Source organism: Tachyglossus aculeatus, chromosome 10, assembly GCF_015852505.1.
Source record: "Tachyglossus aculeatus isolate mTacAcu1 chromosome 10, mTacAcu1.pri, whole genome shotgun sequence".
Lineage (NCBI taxonomy): Eukaryota > Metazoa > Chordata > Mammalia > Monotremata > Tachyglossidae > Tachyglossus > Tachyglossus aculeatus.
In genome coordinates, this window is record NC_052075.1 from 4,677,591 (window position 1) to 4,703,772 (window position 26,182).

The following is a 26,182-nucleotide window of genomic DNA, read 5'->3' on the forward strand; positions in this document are numbered from 1 at the left end:
ATGGCCTGTCTGGTCCCACATTGCCACACGGTTATGGGCCTGAGCCTAATTTTATTCCCCTCCTTAAACTCTTTTGCGAGGTGCACCTAACAAAGGAGACTGGGGCTAAACTCATTATCAAGATGGATCGATGAATGTTTTCCTGTAACGCTCTCTGCAATTACATTAGTCGGTTAACATTTTAGCAGGTTTTCTGCAAGCTTTTTAAACATATTACAGTTGAATTTATCATTCTGACATGGAAAGAGTGAATGAAGGAAAGGTTTAGGGCAGGGGGCTATTTGAGCATTTAGGAAATATAAATGTCCCCAAAAAGGAAGGCACCATTTCAGATGAGAGTTTCATTAATCCCCCTGCTACTCCAGAAACTGCCCCAAAATCAATGAGGAGCCCCATACCCAAGTCTGGCCTCGACATAATAATAATAATATGCCCATGATGAGCTCACAGCTTTTAGTACTTGAAGACGCCACTGAAGTGTCGTGAGAAGGGAACGTATCTGCCAACTCTGTTCTATTGTGCGCTTAGTACGGTGTCTGACACATAGTAAGCACTTAACAAATACCACACATTATTATTTGTCGAGTGCTCTGCACCCTGGAAGCCCTCATTAAATGCCATGGATCGATGTGGCCGATAAAGCCGACGCACAATTCAAGGCGACAACCCTGTGTCGGTACACACAGACAATGATTAATTCATTCCCCACAGCACCTGTATATATGTATAAATGTTTGTACATATTTATTACTCTATTTTACTTGTACGTATCTATTTATTTTATTTTGTTAATATGTTTGGTTTTGTTCTCTGTCTCCCCCTTCTAGACCGTGAGCCCGCTGTTGGGTAGGGACCGTCTCTAGATGTCCCAACTTGTACTTCCCAAGCGCTTAGTACAGTGCTCTGCACACAGTAAGCGCTCAATAAATACGATTGATTGATTGATTGATTGATCCCTAGCTGGGCTGGCCAGGGCCATCCAGCTGTTGGCCTGTGGTGATGGTATTGTTTTTGCGTTTGCCCCACCGCCTCCCGATCTTTACAGACCTTTAGATCATAAGCCCTTTGTGGCTGGGGAATGTGTCTGTTATATCGCACTCTCCCAAGAGCTTAGTAAAGCGGTCTGCACATAGGCAGCGCTCAATAAATACCTCTGATTGACTTGGAGTCTGCTCCAGAAGAGCCCTTTTGGATTGCCAGGATACCCTGCAAATGGTTCTCGGGTCCCAGCTGGGACAAAAGCGTTCTCTGAGCCTTTGTTTCACCCTGTCTCTTAAATGTTTCCGCTGTCCTCCACACAAATGACAGCAGAGGGGCCAGGGTAAGAAGTGGCAGGGGCAGAGGGGCGAAAGACAGGAATCTCTGACGGGATTGTTGCTAGCATTAGGAATGCAAATGAGTAATTGTGTGGAGACGCTCCCAAAGTAAGCTTAACTATTGCAAACATGTTGAAAGAACAATTGACTGAACAGTTGTTCCATCGATATATATATATATTTTATATATATATATATATATATTTATATATATATATATATAAAATCTGTTCAATCAATTGTTCCTTGACTGAAAAATTGTTCAATTGATATAAATATATATGGATAGATAGTGATAATATATCTATCCATATCCATATTATATATATCTAATATATATAATAATCTAATATCTATATAATGTATATATATGCACATTAGAACAAGGAACATATACATATGTTCCTTGACTGAAAAATTGTTCAATTGATATATATAGATAGATAGGTAGATATAATAAATATATTCTATCTAATATATATAATAATCGAATACATATATAATAATACACATATATATTATATCTATCTATCTATATATAATCTCTCGGCCTATCTCCCTCTTTATATATACTGTCAATTTTTCTTTGAACAATTGTTCAATTGACATATATATATATACATATATATATATATATATAAATGTGTGTTTGTGTTTAGTCAATTGTTCATTAACTGAGCAATGGACATAAAATGTATGTGCCTATAGATGTGTGTGTGTTTGTGAACACACACATCTGTAGGCACATACATTTTATGTCAATTGTTCATATATTCATTCATTCAATCGTATTTATTGAGCACTTACTGTGTGCAGAGCACTATACTAAGCGCTTGGGAAGTACAAGTCGGCGACATATAGAGACGGTCCCTACCCAACAACGGGCTCACAGTCTAGAAGGGGGAGACAGACAACAAAACAAAACATGGAGACAGGTGTCAAATCGTCAGAACAACTAGAATTAAAGCTATATGCACATCATTAACAAAATAGAATAGTATATATGTACAAGTAAAATAAATAGAGTAATAAATCTGTACAAATGTATTCAAGTGCTGTGGGGAGGAGATTGTATTATTTAGTCTTAGTATGTGCAAAGCACTGTACTAAGTACTTGGGAGAGTACAGTATAGCAACAAATAGATACATTCCTGCCCACAACAAGCTCACAGTCTAGTGGATGAGCTCACTGTATGTGTGTGTGTGTGTGTGTGTGTGTGTGTGTGTGTGTGTGTAATAAGTGCTGAGGATGGGCAGAATTAAGTCCATAGGTACTACATAGTCCATTATCTGGCCGGTATAAATATGATAGTTCAAACAAAGAAACTTGCCTTGGTATGTTCACTATGGAACTAACTGTGTGGTGAAAAGAAAATATTCAGAAGCACTTCCCTGCCTCAGTTTCCTCATCTGTAAAATGGGGATTAGGAGTGTGAGCCCCATATGGGTCAGGGACTGTGTACACCCAATTTGCTTGTATCCACCCCAGCACTTAGTACAGTACCTGGCACATAGCATTGAACAAATGCCAGAATTATTATTATTATTATTATTATTATTAATAATAATATTATTACAGGTGGTTGATGGGACTGCACAGCTTGGGATGCTGGGAATTAATTGTGGAAGACCAGTTGGAGCAGGTGGAATTTCAGTAGGGTTTTGAATATGGGGAAGGCTGTGATCTGTCTCATTTGGGGAGGGAGAGAGTCCCAAGCCGGGAGAAACATGGGAGCAAGGAGACAGAGGTGGAAATAGTCGGGAATGAGGGGCAGACAGGGCAAGAGCTGACAAGAATTATGGAGAAGTTTTCCCAGTGTTTGAGAATTTTTTTATAATATTTTTGTAAAGTGTTTGCTGTGTGCCCGGCACTCTATTAAGCACTGGCATAGACATAAATTAGGTTGCACACAGTCCCTGTCCCAGTCTCACAGGCTCACAGTCTCAATCCCCATTTTACAGATGAAGGAACTGAGGCACAGAGAAGTCACGTGATTTGCCCGAGGTCACTCAGCGGACAACGGGCAGAGCCGGGATTAGAACCCAGGTCCTCCGACTCTCCGGCCTGTGCTCTCTCCACTAGACCACCAGAGAAGCAGCGTGGCTCAGTGGAAAGAGCCCGGGCTTTGGAGTCAGAGGTCTTGGGCTCAAATCCCAGCTCTGCCAATTGTCAGCTGCGTGACTTTGGGCAAGTCACTTCACTTCTCTATGCCTCAGTTACCTCATCTGTAAAATGGGGATGAAGACTGTGAGCCATCTGTGAGACAACCTGATCACCTTGTAACCTCCCCAGCGCTTAGAACAGTGCTTTGCACATAGTAAGTGCTTAATAAATGCCATTATTATTATTAGACCATGCTGTTTCCAGGTGTCAGTGTTCCACCCTAGCAAGGAATACACCATGGAAGTCTGGGTGCAGTGGGATCTATGGAGAAGTCTACGGAATGCCTGAGGGAAGTCTGCAATCTTTTTAGCGAGGAAAAGGCCAAATTTTTCTGGAGTTGTTTCTGGCAATTTCCCGAGCCCTCTGTGAAGAGAGCTCAACCATGGTCTCTTATCTAAACAATACCACAAGAGTCTGTCTCGTCACAACGGGAGCAAAAGCCACTCCGTGCCAAAACGACTTGGCAGGAGGAGAGGGGGAGACACCGCATTAAAGTCTTCAATGGCAGCGGTTACCAAACCGAATGTGGAAAGGACGGAGTTGTGGCCTTGGGACTGCGCCCTGGCCTCTTGGATCATTTGACCCATCTTGGGGTGATTTCTCAACGTGGGAACTGGTCAAAAACAAAGTTGATGTCACCCCCCCTCAAACTGTTGGGAAACTTTGGCCAGCCAGATTGAATAATATAACAACTGCGGTGTTCTGTGAAGCATTTAGTATGTACCAGGCACTGTGTTAAGCGCAAGGGTAGATATAAACAAACTGGGTTGCACCCAGTCCCTCATGGGGTTCACAATCTCAATCCCCATTTTCCAGATGAGGTAAGTGAGGCCCAGAGAAGTGAAGTCACTTGCCTAAGGTCACATGGCAGTCAAGGGGCAGAGCCGGGATTGATACATTCATTCAGTCGTACTGAGTGCGCAGAGCACTAAGCACCTGGAAAGTATAATTCAGCAATAAAGAGAGAGAATTCCTGCCCATGCATAGACCATTAGGGATGTTGTACAATCCACCCAAATCCGTGGGATGGACGTCCAGGAGGGCAGCCCCACAATCGGCCTCTGAGTGTCCGGTGGCTTCCGCTGAGCCCCTTCCTTCCTCTCCCCCTCGTCCCCCTCTCCATCTCCCCCATCTTTCCTCCTTCCCTTCCCCACAGCACCTGTATATATGTATATATGTTTGTACATATTTATTACTCTATTTATTTTACTTGTACATATCTATTCTATTTTATTTTGTTAGTATGTTTGGTTTTGTTCTCTGTCTCCCGCTTCTAGACTGTGAGCCCGCTGTTGGGTAGGGACTGTCTCTATGTGTTGCCGACTTGTACTTCCCAAGCGCTTAGTACAGTGCTCTGCACACAGTAAGTGCTCAATAAATACGATTGATTGATTGATTGATTGATTCCACTTTGGGGCCAGAGTCCTGGGCTGGACGGCCATCAGCGTGACCGGGGCTAGCTCGGCTCCTCGTCTTATGCAATGGGGAAGAACTCGAATGCCGAAAACCTGATGGAGTGCTAATGGAGTCACTTAATTTCTCTGGGCCTCAGATTTTACCTCATCTGTAAAATGGGGACTAAAAGTGTGAGCCCCACGTGGGACAACTTTATTACCTTGTATCAACCCCAGCGCTTAGAACAGTGCTTGGCACATAGTAAGCGCTTAACAAATACTGTAATTATAATTATTATTATTAAGTGAAGCAGTTTGCCCACAGTCACACACAAGAGTCAAGGGATTAGAACCCAGGTCCTTTTGACTGCCAGGCCTGGGCTCTATCCAGTAGGCCACACTGCTTCCCCTGGGGGTCTCATCTTGAGACAAATGGGGAGGGAGGCAGGCTAGTCAAGAGCCCTTGGCAATAAATTGCCAGCCACTCAGTGGGGGCCCCAGTGTGGGTGTCGGGGCATCTTCCTGACGGGCACAAAACTCATTTCTGACCCAGTGCCTAGAAGCCAGAACCCCGGCTCGACATTTGCCCAGCCTCGGAGGCTCCCAGCGGACCCCCCCGGCTTTCCAAAATAACCTCCCGGCGCCACTGTCTCATTAATGTCTTCGGGCCCTCCGCTTGCCCAGGGTGGCCCCGATGAGCCGGAGGGGAGAAAATGAGAAATCTCACCTCGCCCGTGTACTCAGAGAGCGGCCGTGATATTTGCCCGGAGATTAGCTCAGACGCGCCCCGAAAAACCTGCCCAGGGCAGGATTTGCGGTCGGGAAGATCCGAAAATGGACGGGGGAGAGGGAACCCATCTGGTTTTTTGAGATTTGAGGGAAGGGCCTCCCTGCCCAGGCTGTTCTCTTCCTTTCAACTGCCTGTCTCTGTCAGAGAGGCCTCTGTCTCATGGGCAGTCATCATCATCATCATCAATCGTATTTATGGAGCGCTTACTGTGTGCAGAGCACTGTACTAAGCGCTTGGGAAGTACAAGTTGGTAACATATAGAGACAGTCCCTACCCAGCAGTGGGCTCACAGTCTAAAAGTCAGAGGTTCCCAATGGGGGACGGCGACCCCGTCCGGGCCCCCTCCCATACAGCCTGGCTCTGCCACCCGTCAGCTCGGTGACTTGGGGCAAGTCCCTTAACTTCTCCGTGACTCAGTTGTCTCATCTGCAAAATGGGGATGAAAGACTTGTTCCTCGTCCCCCTCGGATTGTGAGGTCCTTGTGGGACAGGGACTATGTCCAACCTAATCGTCCCATATCTACCCCAGTTTTTAGCACAATCCTGACTCCCCTACTTGTCTGCTGTGTGACCCTGGGGAAGTCACAACTTCTTACCTTATCTGGAAAATGGGGATTAAGACTGTGAGCCCCACATGGGACAACCTGATTACCTTATATCTGCCCCAGTGCTTAGAACAGTGCTTGGCACATAGTAAGCACTTAACCCCCACCCCAACCCAAAATGCAGTAAATGCTTAATACCATTTTTTTAATTATTATATCCTAACACTCCAGCACACTATAACCAGACACACACTGTTGGATTTCATAATTTATATTAATATCTGTTTAGCCCTCTAAACTGTAAGCCCCCTGTGGGCAGGGAACATATCTACCAACTCTGTTATACTGTACTCTTCTCAGCTCTTAGTACAGTGCTCTTTTAGACTGTGAGCCCACTGTTGGGTAGGGACTGTCTCTATATGTTGCCAACTTGTACTTCCCAAGCGCTTAGTACAGTGCTCTGCACACAGTAAGCGCTCAATAAATTGATTGATTGATTGCTCTGCACAATATAAATAGCGTTGACTGATTGATACAACTGCCTGGCACAAATACCATAAAAAATACTCTGTTGTAGTGTACTTTCCCAAGCACTTAGTATAGTGCTCTGCACACAATAAGCCCTCAATAAATGACTGGTTGGAAGAACATTCTGTAATTCTGCCAGTGAATTCTAGCCAAAATGATTAGCGATACTTATGTTCTCACAGAACTGAATTCCAAACAATCTACAAGGCATCGTGTTGGATATACCTCCCAAGCCTGTACTCTGCTCCAATCTACTCTCTGGAAAGCACGTACCCTTTTTTTTTTCTTTTTTAAATAGTATTTGTTAAGAGCTTACTGTGCCAGACACTAAGTGCTGGGATTGAAACAAGCTAATCAGGTAGGGCATAGTCCATGTCCTGTCCCACCAAAGGCTCACAGTCATAATCCCCATTTTACAAATGAATTAGCTGAGGCACGGAGAGGTGAAGTGATTTGCCCATCTGGTAGGAGGTTGAAAAGATGAGGACTTTTCGGTGTGTGAGGTGCCGGCTGACAAGCAGTCGTTATTGAAGTTTACGAAGTCGAAAGGGGGAAAGAGAGGGCGAGAGACCCAACTGGAGTAGGAGGTAGTTGGTTTTAAACAAGCCAAAGGAAAGACTTTTTCATCCAGTGGATGGAAAATATGGAATTCGTGACCAGAGAAAATTGTGGACACGTAAAATACTAGTAGCTTTCAGAGGGATTAGGAGAAATTCGTGGAGGGGAAATCCATTGTGGAGTACTAAAGGGAAAGGTAGGGTGTAGAGGGAGAAGGTAGAGATGGTTAGTGGCTCCATCTTTCATCACTTTGGATTGGGGGTTGATTGATCAACCGTTCTGTCATGTTGGCTTTTCCCGGGATCCTGGAGCCTCCATCTCCCAGGTTTGAAGAGCAGAAGGTACGCTCCTTTGGGAGGGAGAGTAGGGAAATCAGGGCTCATCCTAAAGATAATAATATAATAAAAATAAAAATAATGGCATTTATTAAGCGCTTACTATATGCCAAGCACTGTTCTAAGTGCTGGGGAGGTTACAAGGTGATCAGGTTGTCCCACGGGGGGCTCACAGTCTTAATCCCCATTTTACAGATGAGGTAACTGAGGCCCAGAGAAGTGAAATGACTGCCCAAAGTCACAGAGCTGACAATTTTTTTATTATGAAGGCATTTATTAAGTGCTTACTATGTGCAAAGCACTGTTCTGAGCGCTGGGGAGGTTACAAGGTGATCAGGTTGTCCCACAGGGGGCTCACAGGCTTAATCCCCATTTTACAGATGAGGTAACCGAGGCCCAGAGAAGTGAAGTGACTTGCCCAAAGTCACACAGCTGACAGTTGGCGGAGCCGGGATTTGAACCCATGACCTCTGACTCCCAAGCCGGTGCTCTTTCCACTGGGCCACGCTGCTTGAAAGTGTCAATTCCAAGGCAAACCCCCAGCCACCGCTCCCCTTTCCTGGTGTTTTTTCTCTCTTGTAAAACATCATCTCGACAGTGAGTCAGACCTCTCTGAGACTGTAAATACAGAAAGACCCATAACAAACCAACGTTACTGGGTAACTGCACCTGCTCTCGAGCCTGCGCCATAAACAAGGTCAGCGGGACTCGTGAATCAATCAATCAATCCTATTTATTGAGCGCTTACTGTGTGCAGAGCACTGCACTAAGCGCTTGGGAAGTACAAGTTGGCAACATATAGAGACGGTCCCTACCCAACAGTGGGCTCACAGTCTAGAAGAGAAGAGAATGGAAGAGAATGGATGACGACCGGATACCCGAGCACACACCGGATGGGGACACGTACCACCCTGGAAGGTGGATCACGGCGAGGCCCAGTGGGAAAAGCACGCTCCTGTGTTCTAATCCCGACTCCGCCACTCGTCTGCTGTGTGACCTCGGGCAAGTCCCTGCACTTCTCTGTGCCTCGGTTCCCTCATCTGTTGACTTCAAGGTACCAGGTCTGTGAGACTGGAAGTGAAGGATATTCCTCAATGATATTGTTCCCAGAAGGGAGCTCAACAGCTATCTCACTTTCATAGGGGCAGAGCAGCTCTTTAAAAAAATTCTTGTCCCTCCCCAACAGTCATTTGGTCGTATTTATTGGATGTCTCTTAATAATAATAATAATAATAGCATTTATTAAGTGCTTACTGTGTGCAAAGCATTGTTTTAAGCGCTGGGGAGGTTACAGAGTGATCAGGTTGTCCCATGGGGGGCTCACAGTCTTCATCCCCATTTTACAGATGCACAGAGAAGTTAAGTGACTTGCCCAAAGTCACACAGCTGGCAAGTGGCGGAGCTGGGATTTGAACCCGTGACCGCTGACTCCAAAGCCCTTGCTCTTTCCACTGAGCCACACTGCTTCTCTAAGCGTGCTCTGCTTGTGTGCAGAGCTAACTGAACTACTGAGCTAACTGAGCTACTGAACGAAGCACTTGGGACTATACAATAGAGGTAAAATACATGGTCCCTTGCTCTCAGGGAGCTTGCAATAATAATAATGAGGGCATTTGTTAAGCACTTACTATGTGCCAAGCACTGTTCTAAGCACTGCAATCTAGCAATCCATTTTGCATCTTAAAGATTTGCCCTCTTGCTCAGAAGCAGCATGGCTTAGTGGATAGAGCACGGGCCTGAGTGTCAGAAGGTCATGGGTTCTAATGCCGGCTGGGCTACTTGTCAGCTGTATGACCCTGGGCAAGTCACTTCTTTGTGTCTCACTTACCTCATCTGTAAAATGGGGATTGAGTCTGTGAACCCCACATGAGACAGGGACTGTGTCCAACTTGATTTGCTTGTATCCACCCCAGAGATCAGTACAATGCCTGGCACATAGTAAGTGCTTAAAAAATACCATAGTTGTTATTATTATTGTTGCTAACTGATGACATTTGTTGAGTCCCGAGGTTGTGTTTCCAGAATTCTGTTTCTGAGTGCGCCTACAAAAAAAGTCCCAATTCTAAGTGCGAAATGATATCATAGGCCGACAGAGAAAGTGCAGCTGGCTTTTCTATTTCAAAACATCCTTCTGGTCCTAAGTCCTTGGTCTGGGTTTCAATGATTAGAAACCAAAAGAGTTTTCCAACCTGTAGTTTGAGCATCCTGAGTTCTTTGCCGATCTTGGCACGATCCCTGGTGGCCGGGTCTTATTAGTTTCTGATGTAAAAATAGGAATTTAAATCATGGGATTTTGGAAGAAACGGTTCCCAGTTGACTCCAAATTTGGCTGACTAGTTTTTGGAGGGGAATTCATCTCCCCGGATTGTCTGCGAAATGGCAGGAAACTTCCCAAACAAAGAGTGGCCGCCCGGACTTCATCGTAAACAGTCGATCCAGGTTTGAGTCACGCTGGATTAGCTTCCCAGTTGAGGAACAAAGTGAAGCATTCCTTCCTTGGAAAGGGATACTTGGCTCTGAAGTCCTATCCAACAGCTGGAACGAGACAGTGAGTAAATACGAGGTTCGGCCAGAGGGTCTAGTGCGAGGAGCAGGGAGGTTGGGTAGGGACCGTCTCTATGTGTTACCGACTTGTACTTCCCCAGCGCTTAGTACGGTGCTCTGCACACAGTAAGCGCTCAATAAATACGATTGAATGAATGAATGAATGAGGGAATGAAATCGGTCCTCCAGAATGTGGCCGCGGAGAGAAGGACGGGACAACATTCGGAGGGAAGACACCCTCAACACAAGTTACAGGAAATAAGGGAAAGTGTTTGGCCTTAATATTAATCATAGTATTTTTTAAGCACTTACTCTGTTCCATGCATAGTGGTAAACACTGGGGTAGATAGAGGATAATCAGTTTAGGCACAGGGGCTGTTCCCTGTTCCTCATGGGGGTCTCATTAGGAGGGAGAACAGGTATTGAATCCCCATTTTACAGATGAGGAAATAAGGCCCAGAGAAGTTAAGTGACTCACCCCAGGTCACCCAGCAGGTAAATGGCAGTGCTGGCATTAGAACCTAGGCAATAATAATAATAATGATGATAATAATGATAATAATAATTGGGGTGTCTTTTTGACTAGGCCACGCTGCTTCTCTAACTCCCAGGCCTTGGTGGAGACTTTTGGGCTTTCAAGGCCGTTTGTGGCAGTGCCATTCCAAGTGACCTTTGACCTTCGAGTTCAGTGGGGACCTTTCAATGAGGCAGCCAGTGGGCACTGATGATCTGCATTAGCTTGGCCTAGTGGAAAGAGCCTGGCCCTGGTCCTGGGAGCCCAAAGGACCTGGGTTCTAACCCCGGCTCCGCCACTCGTCTGCTGTGTGACCTTGGGCAAGACACTTCACTTCTCTGGGCCTCAGTTACCGCATCAGGAAAATGGGCATTGCGATAGTGATCCTCATGAGGGACGGGGACTGCGTCCAACCTAATTAGCTTCTATCTGTCTCGGCACTTAGTACAGTGACTGGCGCAGAGTAAACCCTTAACAAACGCCATGAAAAAACTGGTTTATTATGATGCTGATCAAATGCTTCATGTGGGGTAAGCCAGGTACTAAATGCTGGGCTTGAGACTCAATAGCATCGATGGTATTTATTGAGCCCCAACTGAGGTCGGCAGCCTGTACCACCTTCTTGGGAGACACTGGGAAAGTGTCTGTTTATTATTGTATTATACTCTTCCAAGGGCTTAGTACGGTGCTCGGCACATGATAAGCGCTCAGTTAATACCACTGACTGACACCACAGAAGCCCATGTCATCCCGTGTAAGAGGCTCCTGTGACCTCCCAAGGGTCCAGAGGGGATGGATGTGGGTAAGGCCTTCCTGACTAAGCCCTCCTTTCCTCTTCTCCCACTCCCTCCTGCGCCAACCTGCCTCACTCCCTTTTTTTCCGGCCCCCTCCCAGCCCCACGGCACTTATATCCATATCTGTCTTTTATTTCTGTTGACATCTGTCACCCCCTCTAGACTGTAAGCTCGCTGTGGGCAGGGAATGTGTCTATTTATTGTTCTATTGTACTCTCCCAAGTGCTTAGTACAGCGCTGTGCCCACAGGAAATGCTCAGTAAATAAGAACTCAGGAAGACTCCTTGGCGGGACGGGGATGCCAGGCCAACGGGGGCACCCGTCCCACCAGCAGTGACTTGTTGGCACACATCCCAGGACCCCTGGCATTCCTCATTGACCCCTCTCCGGGTGCAAATATGTGTGTATGTGTGTACACGTGCATGCATGTGTTTCCACCATCCTGTCCATATCTCCACTGAAGCCCCAGGCTTGCTCATGTTTGCAACTCTGTGAATAGTCCAGCCAGTTTTCCGGGTTTCTCAGTTCACACCCTCCTCCTCCTCCTCCCTAGATCTCCTAATCCGTGAACTTTGTGAGTGAACTTTGTAAGTGGCAACGTACTGCTCTCAGGGCCATTTAAGCTCATTTTCCGTAGCGTTGCATCTTTCCGATGTTGCTTTCAAAGTTACTTAGGGTGTTTTGGGGAGAGGACATTGGCGGCTATTTTGGTTCCGGGAGCAAAGCACAGCGGGAGGTGGCTGGACGCGATTACGGCTAAAACTATGCAGCTCCAACTTCCCCCATTGGCTGGGGGTTTCTTTGTGGTCTGCCTTCTGCCTAAACACGTTATTTCCCAAGAGCAGAATGTGGATTTGAAAACAGGAATCTCAGGTCGACTCAGGTTGTGGGACGAGGAGAGTTCTGTCTCTTTATTCCACTTCCATTATTCAATTTGGTTCTTCATTTTTGATTATTGCAGCCTGGCTTAGTGGAAAGAGCCCGGGCTGGGGAGCCAGAGGTCATGGGTTTGAATCCTGCCTCCGCCTCTTGTCAGCTGTGGGATCTTGGGCAAGCCACTTAACTTCTCTGTGCCTCAGTTCCCTCATCTGTAAAATGGGGATTAAGACCGTGAGCCCCACGTGGGCCAACCTGATCACCTTGTATCCCCCCCAGCATTTGGAACCGTGCTTCGCACATAGTAAGCACTTGACAAATACCATCATTATTAATAATAACTAATTATTATAGTAATACAATATCAATAATATAATAATAATTATAATTATAATATAAGGGAATAATAATTATTCCCTTTGGTTCCCCTTTTGCGTGCCCCATCTACGCTTGCCTGTCTCCCCTATTAGACTGCAAATCAATCAAGGGTATTTATTGAGGGCTCACTGTGTGCAGAGCACCGTACTAGGCACTTGGAAGAGCACAAGATACAACGGAGTTGGAAGAAACGTTCCCTGCCCATAAGGAGCTTATGGTCTAGAGGGAGGGACAGACATTAATAAAAATAAATAAATGACTGATATGGACATAAACGCTGTGGGAATGAGGGTAGGGTGAATAAAGGATGCAAATCCAAGGGCAAGGGAGTGGGAGAAGAGGAAATGAGGGCTTGTTTGTTGAAGGCCTCTTAGAAGAGATGGGCCTTCAATAAGGCTTTGAAGGTGGAGAGAGTGATCACCTGTCAGATATGAGAAGCAGAGAAGCCGCGTGGCTCAGTGGAAAAGAGCCCGGGCTTTGGAGTCAGTGGTCATGGGTTCAAATCCCGGCTCTGCCAACTGTCAGCTGTGTGACTTTGGGCAAATCACTTAACTTCTCTGTGCCTCAGTTACCTCATCTGTAAAATGGGGATTGATTGTGAGCCCCCCGGGGGACAACCTGATCACCTTGTATCCCCTCAGTGCTTAGGACAGTGCTTTGCACATAGTAAGCACTTAATAAATGCTATCATTATTATATGAGGAGGGAGAGAGTTCCAGGCCAGAAGGTGGATATGGGTGAGATGACGGCCATGAGATAATAGTAATAATAATGATGGCGCTTATTAAGCGCTTACTATGTGTTCTAAGCGCTGGGGAGGTTACAAGGTGATCGGTTGTCTCACGGAGGACTCACAGTCTTAATCCCCATTTTACAGATGAGGTAACTGAGGCCCAGAGAAGTGAAATGACTTGCCCAAAGTCACACAGCTGGCATTTGGCGGAGCCGGGATTTGAACCCATGACCTCTGACTCCAAAGTCCGTGCTTTTTTCCACTGAGCCACGCTGCTTCTCTAATGAGCCCAGAGTTGAGGATAGCAGTTTAAGTAAGCTACTCGGAAACGTGTCTTCTCTCTAGACTGTAAGCTCGCTGTGGGCAGGGCATGTGATATTGTACAGTCCCAAGAGCTTAGTACATACAGTAAACGCTCTCTGCATTCAGTAAGTGCTTAATAATTATGATAAATTGATTCTGTTTTCATTACATGTTTCCGAGCATCTGAAACAATTTTCTGAACCCAATAGAATTACGTTTCCAACTTGTACTTCCCAAGCGCTTAGTACAGTGCTCTGCACACAGTAAGCGCTCAATAAAATACGATTGATTGAATGAATGAATGAATGAATAGAAGCAGTGTGGCCTAGTGGATAGAGCAAGTGCCTGGGAGTCAGAAGGACATGGGTTCGAATCCCTGCCCCATTCCTCGTCTGCTGTAGGGAAATCGCCTGGCTTCTCTGGGCCTCTCTTCCCTCATCTGTAAAATGGGGTGAAGGCTGTGTAGATCCAAGCCAATTGGGTTGGACACAGTCCATGTCCCACATGGGGCTCACAGTCTTAGTTCCCATTTTACAGATGAGGTGACTGAGGCCCAGAGAAATGAAGTGACTCGCCCAAGGTCACACAGCAGACACGGGGCGGAGCCGGCGTTAGAACCCAGGTCCTTCCGACTGCCAGGCCCGGGCTGTAGCCACTAAGACTAGATTAGACGCCCTGTGTGAGGCTGTGGGGACTGTGTCCTGCCTGATTCTTAGGTATAGCGAGCCAGCATTGGCACGTAGCACACACTTAATAGCATTGAGAAGCAGCGTGGCTCAGTGGAAAGATCCCGGGCTCTGGAGTCAGAGGTCATGGGTTCAAATCCCGGCTCCGCCACTTGTCAGCTGGGTGACTTTGGGCAAGTCACTTACCTTCTCTGGGCCTTAGTTACCTCATCTGTAAAATGAGGATTAAGACTGTGAGCCCGCCGTGGGGCAACCTGATTGCCTTGTAACCTCCCCAGCGCTTAGAACAGTGCTTTGCACATAGTAAGCACTTAATAAATGCCATTATTATTATTATCATTATTATTGAGTGGCCATTTCAGGGGGCAGCGTACAGTTCACTAGCCAGCCTACGATTCACTAGCCTTTGGGCTAGTTTGGAGGGCCCAGATATCTGACTGAGACCTGAACAGAGCGTTGAATACAGAGCGCTGCAGAAAGTACAGTGCTCTGCACACAGTAAGCGCTCAATAAATATGAATGGTTGAAGGAGATAGTTGCATGTGAACTGGAGAGAGAACATCTGAACTGCATGTTTCAAGGTGCTCAAACATTCTCCTAAAGAGTGATCTGGAGAAGTAGCGTGGAGCAGTGGAAAGAGCCCGGGCTTGGGAGCCAGAGGTCATGGGTTCAAATCCCGGCTCCGCCAATTGTCAGCTGTGTGACTTTGGGCTAGTCACTTCACTTCTCTGGGTCTCAGTTCCCTCATCTGTAAAATAGGGATTAAGACTGTGAGCCCCCCGTGGGACAACCTGATCACCTTGTAACCTCCCCAGGGCCTAGAACAGTGCTTTGCACATAGTAAGCGCTTAATAAATGCCATCATTATTATTATCTGGGAGCAGCTGGCCTGAAGCATTAATTAACCAGAGGCTTCCCAGCCATTTATATATATATATGTATACATAAACATGTATATATGTTTGTACATATTTATTACTCTATTTATTTATTTTACTTGTACATATCTATTCTATTTATTTTATTTTGTTAGTATGTTTGGTTTTGTTCTCTGTCTCCCCCATTTAGACTGTGAACCCACTGTTGGGTAGGGACTGTCTCTATATGTTGCCAACTTGTACTTCCCAAGTGCTTAGTACAGTGCCCTGCACACAGTAAGCACTCAATACGATTGATTGATTGATTGATTCAGGAAGCACTTAGATTCACCCAATCATGTAGCTACAAATCCATGTCTGCATGGGGCAAAGGTAATAATAATAATAATGATGGTATTTGTTAAGCGCTTACTATGTGCGGGGCAAAGATAATACAGCCAGCGAGACCCCGAATGAACAGCAACAGCAGGAGAAATTCCCCACCATCCACTTTCATCTTGGGAGGAAACCCAGTGAGAGCATGGGACTGGAGGGCAGGAAGTCATGGGTTCTAATCCTGATTCCATTACTTGTCTGCTGTGTGACCTTGGGCAAGTCACTTTACTCCTCTGCAGTTACTGCATCTGGAAAATGAGGATTGAGGCTGTGAGACTCAGGGACTCGGTCCAATGCGATTTGCTTTTACCCACCCCAGCACTTAGTACGGTGCCTGGCACATAGTAAGTGCTTAGCAATTTCCATAATTATTATTATAAGTTCTGCCTTTCCGATGCATCTCTGGTGGGGCTCGTTTTGGAAACAAACGTTGGTTCATCCCCCAAAGACACAACTCGAGTCTGTCTAATGGGATCAGGAATCAGGAGATCCTGGTTCTCATCCCGGCTCTGCCACTGGCCCGCTGTGAGACCTTGGCCGAGTCATTGAATCTTCGTGGGCCTCAGTTTCCTCATCTGTAAAATGGGGAAGATCCCTGCTCTCTGTTTCTGCCCTGGATAGAATAGGGACTGTGTTCATTGTAATTATCTATCATCCACTTCAGGGCTTAGGCCGTGCTTGTCACAGAGTAAGCATTTAAAATTCTGTTATTATGATTATTGTTATTATTATTACTCTAACTTGTCACCCGATCAATAGTGGCATAGTGGATAGAGCACGGGGCTGGGAGTCAGAAAGTCGTGGGTTCTAATCTTGTCTCCACCATTTTTTTAATCGTATTTATTGAGCGCTTACTGTGTGCAGAGCACTGTACTAAGCGCTTGGGAAGTACCATTTGTCTGCTGGGTGACCTGGGGCAAGTCATTTCACTTCTCTGGGCCTTAGTTCACTTCTCTGGGCCTTAGTTACCCGATCTGGAAAATGGGGATAGAGACTGCGAGCCCCACAGTGGGACCGGGACTGTGTCCAACCCAATTTACCGGTATCCACCCCAGCGCTTAGGACAGTGTCTGGCACAAGTAAGCGCTCAACAAATCCCATAATTATTATTATTATCATAGCAACCCTCAGAGCAAGCAAGTTGTTGGCTAAATCAGCCTTTGTCGAATGCCTGTTGTTTCCTCTTTCTGATCCCAAGTTGTCTTATTTTTCTGCTGTGTTCCGAAAGTAGATTATGAATGACACAGCCCCTATTGCCTCCTATTACCCCCAATTTATTCACTCAGCCCACGATGTTATTCCAACGCAACCGCGTCGGAGCAGAAATGTTCTTTCTGGAGGACTGTGTCCTTCCTGTCCATTTTCACAATATCGACCGAACGGAAAGTACCACACGAGAATGGGAGCGGGCGGAAAACAATCAGCCTCATCGCAATCCTCCTCCTCCGGGCCCAGCGGATGGCACGTCACTAATGCCCCTGGGCTCTCCCTCGGCATCCTTCACTGTCCCCCTACTTCATCAATCGTATTTATTGAGCGCTTACTGTGTGCAGAGCACTGTACTAAGTGCTTAGATCATGCCTCCTCCTCCTCCTCCCCCCTCCACCTGCTAATTCTTGTCCAGCCAGGGCACCGTCCCCCTGGGAGACGGATGGAGGTTGTTGAAATCTTTTTTTTTTTCTTAAATGGTATTTGTCCAGCGCTTACTATGTGCCAGGCACTTTACTAAGCGCTGAGGTAGATACAAGCTCATCTGGTTGGACTCAGCCGTGTCCCACGTGGAGCTCACAGTCTTCATCCCCATTTTACAGAAAAGGTGACTGACGCACTGAGGAGTGAAGTGACTTGTCCTGGCTTAGGAGAAGCAGTGGGGCTTAGTGGAAAGAGCCTGGGCTTGGGAGTCGGAGGTGGTGGGTTCTAATCCCGGCTGTGCTACTTGTCTGCTGTGTGACTTTGGGCAAATTGCTTAACTTCTCTGTGCCTCAGTTGCCTCGTCTGTAAAATGGGGACTGAGACTGTGAGCCCCACATGGGACAACCTGATTACCTTTGTGAGCTCCCCTTTTAGACTGTGAGCCCACTGTTGGGTAGGGACTGTCTCTATATATTGCCAATTTGTACTTCCCAAGCGCTTAGTACAGTGCACTGCACATAGTAAGCGCTCAATAAATACGATTGATGATGATGATGTATCTACTCCAGGGCTTAAAACAGTGCTTGGCACAGAGTAAGTGCTTAGAGGAGCCGCGTGGCTCAGTGGAAAGAGCCCGGGCTTTGGAGTCAGAGGTCATGGGTTCAAATCCCTACTCCCCCACATGTCTGCTGTGTGACCTTGGGCAAGTCACTTAACTTCTCTGAGCCTCAGTTACCTCATCTGTAAAATGGGGATTAAGACTGTGAGCCCCACGTGGGACAACTTGATCGCCTTGTAACCCCCCAGCGCTTAGAACAGTGCTCTGCACATAGTAAGCGCTTAACAAATGCCATTAAAAAAAAAGCGCTTAACAAGTACCATCATCGTTATTATTATTTTACAGTAGACCAGTGGAGGAGCTAGAATTAGAACCCAGGTCCTCCGATTCCCAGGCCTGCGCACCTTTCCACTAGGCCAGGCTGCTTCCCTGAGAGTGGGGCTCCGAAAATACCTTTGACCTATCCAGGTGGGAAGGGGGACACTCACACCCCCTGACTAAATCAGTGCCAAGAGCTGCTCAGAGAGACCCACCCTCTTTCTTCTCCCCCCAAAAGAATTCATTCATTCAATCGTATTTATTGAGCGCTTACTGTGTGCAGAGCACTATACTAAGCGCTTGGGAATTACAAGTCAGCAACATCTAGAGACGGCCCCTACCAAACAATGGGCTCACAGTCTAGAAGGGGAAGGCAGACAACGAAACAAAAACAAGTAGACGGGTGTCAAAACCATCAGAATAAATAGAATTATAATAATAATAATGGCATTTATTAAGCACTTACTATGTGCAAAGCACTGTTCTAAGCGCTGGGGAGGTTACAAGGTGTTCAGGTTGTCCCATGGGGGGCTCACAGTCTTAATACCCATTTTACAGACGAGGCATCTGAGGCACAGAGAAGTTAATTATAGCTATATGCACATCGTTAATAAAATAGAGTAGTAAATATGTACAGGTAAAATAAATGAAGTAATAAATCTGTACAAATATATACAAGTGACGTGGGGATGGTGGGGATGGCCCACATCGCCCACCCCGCTTTGGAGAGATGATCGAGCTGGCCGGGAAACCCTGCACCACTCAGACTGTAAACCCCAGAGCTCCACCGTATAATAATAATAATAATAATAATAATAATAATAATAATAATAATAATGGCTTTTATTAAGTGCTTACTATGTGCAAAGCAGTGTTCTAAGCACTGGGGTGGAGACAAGGTGATCAGGTTGTCCCACGGGGGGCTCACAGTCTTCATCCCCGTTTTACAGATGAGGTCACTGAGACCCAGAGAAGTGAATTAACTTGCCCAAAGTCACACAGCTGACAAACGGTGGAGCCAGGATTAGAACCTATAACCTCTGACTCCCAAGCTTGTGCTCTTTGTCTGCTGTGTGACCTTGGTCAAGTCACTTCACTTCTCTGGGGCTCAGTTACCTCATCTGTCAAATGGGGATTAAGAGTGTGAGCCCTTGGTGGGACAATCCGACTAGACTACCTTGTATCTACCCCAGAGCTTAGAACAGTGCTTGGCACATAGGAAGTGCTTAACAAATCATCATCATCATCAATCGTATTTATTGAGCGCTTACTATGTGCAGAGCACTGTACTAAGCGCTTGGGAAGTACAAATTGGCAACATATAGAGACAGTCCCTACCCAACAGTGGGCTCACAGTCTAAAAGGGGGAGACAGAGAACAAAACCAAACATACTAACAAAATAAAATAAATAGAATAGGTATGTACAAGTAAAATAAATAAATAAATAGAGTAATAAATATGTACAAACATTTATACATATATACAGGTGCTGTGGGGAAGGGAAGGAGGTAAGATGGGGGGGATGGAGAGGGGGACTAGGGGGAGAGGAAGGAAGGGGCTCAGTCTGGGAAGGCCTTCAAATATCATAATTACTATGATTACAGGGACTGGGTCCAACCCAATTGTCTTGTACCTACCCCAGTGCTTAGAACAGTGCTTGGCACATAGTAAGTGCTTAACAAATACCCTAATTATTATTATTATTATTAGATGTGCTGCTGGGCAGGGTCTCCCCAAAGTTGTGAGGATGGGGGCACAAGTATATTATGTGGCCAACTTGTACTTCCCAAGTGCTTAGTACAGTGCTCTGCACACAGTAAGCACTCAATAAATACGATTGATGATGATGATGATGAAGTATCAAGAAGGGCATCAAATGCAGGTACTTGGGGTAAGGGGAGGGAGCGTAAAGAAGCAAAAAAACAGCTGAGCAGCTGTTGGCTGTGATTAGGAGATTTCTGGTGTCCGGCCTCGTCTGGCCGGCCCTCTGGTGCCTCCGCCCAGCACTTCCTGTCTCTCAGTAGAGACCTTTTCCATCATCATCATCATCATCAATCGTATTTATTGAGCGCTTACTATGTGCAGAGCACTGTACTAAGCGCTTGGGAAGTACAAATTGGCAACACATAGAGACAGTCCCTACCCAACAGTGGGCTCACAGTCTAAAAGGGGGAGACAGAGAACAAAACCAAACATACTAACAAAATAAAATAAATAGAATAGATATGTACAAGTAAAATAAATAAATAAATAAATAGAGTAATAAATATGTACAAACATATATACATATATACAGGTGCTGTGGGGAAGGGAAGGGGGGGATGGAGAGGGGGACGAGGGGCAGAGCACACCATCCTAGTCCATCATTCTCCCATGGGAGCAAATGCCTCCAACCTCACCTCTCCCTCACCCCTGGGATAAGACGGCCCAGGACAGGAGGCTCTTGAAGGACCAGTTTGCTCGTTGTGGGCGCAAATGTGTTTGATGTTATATCATCATCGTAATAGTAATAATAATAATGGTATTTGTTAAGCGCTTACTATGTGCAAAGCACTGTTTCAAGCGCTGGGGGTATACAAGCAATCAGGTTGTCCCACGTGGGGCTCACAATCTTAATCCTCATTTTAATCATCCTCTCTCAAGCGCTTAGTACACTGCTTTGCACGCAGTAAGCACTCAATAAATATGATTAATTATAATAATACACTCATACAAACACACACCCCCACACACACGCACGCACACATGTTTGGGATTGGCAGAGAGAGCAATCCAGTCCAGACAGGGTCCAAGAGCTCCTTCCTTTAGAAATCATAGTCACGGTTGGGAAAATGACCCAAAGGGTGAAAACCGAAGGGAAGGGAGTGCAGAGATGCTTAGGACTCAGGAACAAGCCAGGGGCAACATTAGATCCTTCTCGTGAAGTGTCCTAAAGAAGCAAAGTGCGTCACCGCTGCATTAAATTGATTCCTAGGTGAGGTGGGGGCTTCTCTGGAAGGCAGAAGGGTGGACCCCTCCAGTTTTCTACTGATTCTGGCCAATTAGGCCCAGAAAAACCCATCAAGTTGGAGACCGAGGTCAGATCCATGAGGGAAAAACAGCCAGTCTTGTCTCCTGCTAATCCCTCCCACCCCTGATCCTGGCCCTATGGTATTTGAAAAGTGCTTACCGTATAATAATAATAACAATGGCATTTGTTTAATGCTTACTACGTGCCAAGCACTGTTCTAGGTGCTGGGGTAGCTACAAGGTTACCAGGTTGTCCCACACGGGGCTCACAGTCTTAGTCCCCATTTTACAGATGAGGTAACCGAGGCACAGAGCAGTGAAGTGACTTGCCCCAAGTCATACTGAACACAAGCGGTGAAGCCAGGGTTAGAACGCATGACCTTCTAGACTGTGAGCCCGTTGTTAGGTAGGGACCGTCTCTATATGTTGCAACATGTACTTCCCAATCGCTTAGTACAGTGCTCTGCGCACAATAAGCGCTCAATAAATACGATTGAATGAATAACTGAATGAATGGCCTTCCGATTCCCAGGCCCGTGCTCTAGCCGCTAGGCCACACTGCTTCTACAATCAATCACTCAAATCAATCAATCAATCGTATTTATTGAGCGCTTACTGTGTGCAGAGCACTGTACTAAGCGCTTGGGAAGTACAAGTCGGCAACACATAAAGACAGTCCCTACCCAACAGCGGGCTCATTGTAGTTATTGAGCACTTACTGTGTGCAGAACACTGTACTAAGCGCTTGGGAGAGTACACTAAAACAGAGTTTTTAGATACGTTCCCTGCCCACAGAGAGCCTACAGTCTAGAGGAGGAGGCAGACATTTCTATAAATAAATCAGCAGTCCCACCGAAGAGTTCCAGAGTGAAGCCATAACTCAAAGATGGAGGGGAGGAGGCAGTGCTCAATAAACATCACCGATTGATAGACCCAGAAACAGTCACCCCCAAAGGGGCTTGCAAGGAGCACAGCAGTTGGGAAGCTCCAATTCTACTGAGAGATGAAACGTACATTTTCCTAGGCACTTAAGTGAGGCAGCAGAAGGGACTCTTCAGATAACTGAGCTGAAATCCTTAAAATGAAAGAATGCTTTTCAGTGCAGCAAGAGTTGAAAAGGCAGCAATAAAATTCTCATCGTTTCCATTGAAAGCGAAGGGGGTTGAATGTAGGCCTGGGCTGTGATTCGATTCCCAAGGCTGGGAAATGATGCTATCAAAGACTCTCAGAAATATCGGCTGACATCGACGGAGAACTTGACCCAGTAGCGCGGGCGGTGATGTAACATCCAACTCCGGGGGGCTTACAGAGTTTCAGTCTTTGGGGGTGTGCGGAAGAGATGGAAGGCAACTACCGCTTTCCACAGGTGACGTTTCAGCATACGATGACACCCCAAGGAAACACGTCCTGCTTGATGGAAGTAGTAGCGATGATATTTATTGAGCCCTCGCTAGACGCAGAACATTTGGGAAGGTACAAGTAGCAACGATGAGAATAGTAGTATAGTAGTAGTAGTAGTAGTAGTATTTATTAAGTGTGCGGAATGCTGGGAAACAATATGCCACCAACCCTAGCCCACATCCTTCTCTGGCCTGGAATGCCCTCCCTCCTCAAATCCGACAGACGATTACTTTCCCCCCCTTCAAAGGCTCCTCCAAGAGGCCTTCCCGGACTAAGCCCCCCTTTTCCTCTCCTCCCATTCCCTTCTGCATCTCCCTGACTTGCTCCCTTTTAATGATGATAGCATTTATAGAGTGCTGACTATGTGCAAAGCACTGTTCTGTGCGCTGGGGAGGTCACAAGGTAATGAGGTTGTCCTACAGGGGGCTCACAATCTTAACCCCCATTTTACAGATGAGGGAACTGAGGCCCAGAGAAGCTAAGTGACTTGCCCACAGTTGCACAGGTAAGTGGCAGAGCTGGGATTTGAACCCATGACCTCTGACTCCAAAGCCCGGGCTCTTTCCACTGAGCCACGCTGCTTCTCTCTGTTTCCTTTTCTCTCCCCCCTCCCAGCCCCACAGTACTTATGTCCATATCTGTCTTGTATTTATTTGTATTGATGTCTGTCTCCCCTCACCTGGACTGTAAGCTCATTGTGGGCAGGGAATGTGTCTGTTTATTGTCGTCTTGTACTTTCCCAAGGCTTAGTACAGTGCTCTGCACACAGTAAGCCCTCAGTAAATGTGATCAAATGAATGAATGAACGAACGAATACACAGATGGTCTCTCAGTGAGGCTCAAAATCTAAAAAGAAAGGAGGGGAGAAGACTGGAGACAGGCACATTCATTCATTCATTCATTCAATGGTCTTTATTGAGCGCTTACTGTGTGCAGAGCACTGTACTAAGCTCTTGGGAAGTACAAGTCGGCAACATATAGAGACGGTCCCTACCCAACCACGGGCTCACAGTCTAGAAGGGGGAGACAGACAATGAAACAAAACATGTAGACAGGTGTCAAAATCATCAGAACAATTAGAATTAAAGCTATATGCACATAAGGAGAGAAGAAACACCACCAAGTAGTGATGTGTTCCCTGCCTCAAAGGAGCTTATATGCAGGGAATGTATCTGTTAATTGTTATATAATAATAATACTGACAATAATTGTGATATTTGTTAAGCACCTACTATGTGCCAGGCACTCTACTCAGCTCTGGGATGGATACAAGCAAATTGGGTTGGATACAGTCCCTGTCCCACGTGAGGCTCACAGTTTCAACCCCCATTTTACAGATGAGGCAACTGAAGCCGAGAAAAGTGAAGTGACTTACCCAAGGTCACACAGCAGACAAGTGGCAGAGTCAGGATTAGAACTTGGGACCTTCTGATTTCCCAGGCCCATGCTCTATCCACTATGCTATAAGCTCCCAAGCACCCGGAACTCTTGGGTTGTGAAAGTTGCAGCCTCGGGAAGAAAAATTTGGGCCACACCACCCAAGAGTTGGACTGAAGTCCGGACATCAGAAAAACTTCAGAACCCATAAATTCAGGGTTGAGCAGTTCAGAATTGTTTATTGGAGAGGAATCAAGGGAAATAAAGGGAAAAAGAGATGGATGTCGGATGGCTTATTTCTAACCACGAGGATGGAGGGGCACAAGGTTCCACCAAATATCTTGTTGCGTGGGCGGGCGAGAGATGCTAGGCTGAATGGACCACTGTCTGGTCTAATCAATCAATCAATCAATCAATCAATCAATGGTATTTACTGAGGCCTTACTGTGTGCAGTGCACTCTACTAAGCTCTCAGGAGAGTATAAGACAACAGAGTTGGTAAGAACGTTCTCGAGGAAAGAGCCCGGGCTTTGGAGTCGGAGGTCATGGGTTCGAATCCCGGCTCCCCCATATGTCTGCTGTGTGACCTTGGGCAAGTCACTTAACTTCTCGGAGCCTCATTTACCTCATCTGTAAAATGGGGATGAACACTGTGAGCCCCACGTGGGATAAACTGATCACCTTGTATCCCCCCCCCCCAGCGCTTAGAACAGTGCTTTGCAAATGGTAAGCGCTTAACAAATGCCATTATTATTATTATTATTATTATTATTATTATCATTTGGGTTCTTACGATGAACAAGCTTAATGTGAGCAGGGAATGTATAATGCAGCATGGCTAAGTGGAAAGAGCACAGGCTTAGGAGTCAGAGGCCGTGGGTTCTAATCCCGGCTCCACCACTTGACAGCTGTGTGATTTGGGCAAGTCACTTAACTTCTCTGGGCCTACCTCATCTGTAAAATGGGGACTAAGACTGTGAGCCCCGTGTGGGACAACCTGATCACCTTGTATCTACTCCAGCATTTAGAACAGTGCTTGGCACATAGTAAGCGCTTAACAAATACCAACATTATTATTATTATCATTATATTGGACTCTTCCAAGCACTTAGTTCAGTGCTCTGCATGCAGTAAGCGCTTCAAAAATGCTATTGATTGATTCAATGGCAAGCATTAGCCTGACCTCCAAGTGAAATGATTCAAAGGACCTTCACAGACCTCCGATGACAAAATGTCATCCTCCCCAACCCAGAAAAAAAAATCTCATTCAGAAACAGAGCAGGGGAAGGAGCTGATTGTAATCTTTTTTTTTTTTTCGACTGCTTTACCACTCCGTATTTTAGCCTCTTACAATAGCCCAAAGAGGACTTGCACTGAAGTGCAAAGATTTCTGGAAATGCATTAGGGAAAGAGGCACTCCGGATGGTGAACCTTTTAGCCATAATGGTTTTTAAAAAGTCAAGTAGAGCGAGGCTATACGATTCTCCTTAATTCTCAAGAGGACCCCGCAGAAATACAACCCCGCCCCATATGAGGGAAAGCAGGTACCTAGCCCATTTGACAGATGAGGAAACTGAGGCCCAGCGTGGTGAATTCTCCTGCTGGAGGGCTTTCCACTGAACTTGGAAATGGGAAAGTTACTGACCGTGTGGCCTAGTAGATAGAACATGGTCCCGGGAGTCAGAAAGACGTTGGTTCTAATTCCGGCTCCTCCACTTGACTTTGGACTTCAATTCTCTGCACCTCAGTTCCCTCATCTGTAAAATGGGGATTGAGACTGTGAGCCCCATGTGGAGGAGGGCAACGCCATTTGCTTGTATGCACCCCGAAAGATTAGCACAGTGCCTGACATGTAGTGAGTGCTTAGCAAATACAACAATTATTAATATTATTCTAATCCTGGCTTCTCCATTTGTCTGCCGGGTGACCTTGGGCTAGTCACTTCACTTCTCTGGGCCTTAATCCCCTCATGTGTGAGACAGGGATTAAAACTGTGAGCCCTATGTGGGACAGGGACTATGTCCAACCCAATTATCTTGCATCTACCCCAGAGTTTAGGACAGTGCCTTGCACATAGTAAGCGCTGAACGAATACCATAATTATTATTACCCCTTTTAGACTGTGAGCCCACTGTTGGGTAGGGACTGTCTCTATATGTTGCCAACTTGTACT

At 46.1% G+C, this 26,182-nt stretch overlaps 1 protein-coding gene across 1 annotated transcript in view; it reads left to right on the plus strand.

Moving 5' to 3' along the window:
• Nucleotides 1-17,004: 17,004 nt before the first annotated feature.
• LEPR (leptin receptor) overlaps nucleotides 17,005-26,182 on the plus strand; it is a 101,249-nt gene continuing 92,071 nt past the window's right edge. The window contains exons 1-2 of the mRNA XM_038752672.1: nucleotides 17,005-17,205; nucleotides 22,541-22,597. Coding sequence (XP_038608600.1) covers nucleotides 17,005-17,205; nucleotides 22,541-22,597 — 258 coding nt within the window. The remainder of the gene's footprint in view (nucleotides 17,206-22,540; nucleotides 22,598-26,182) is intronic.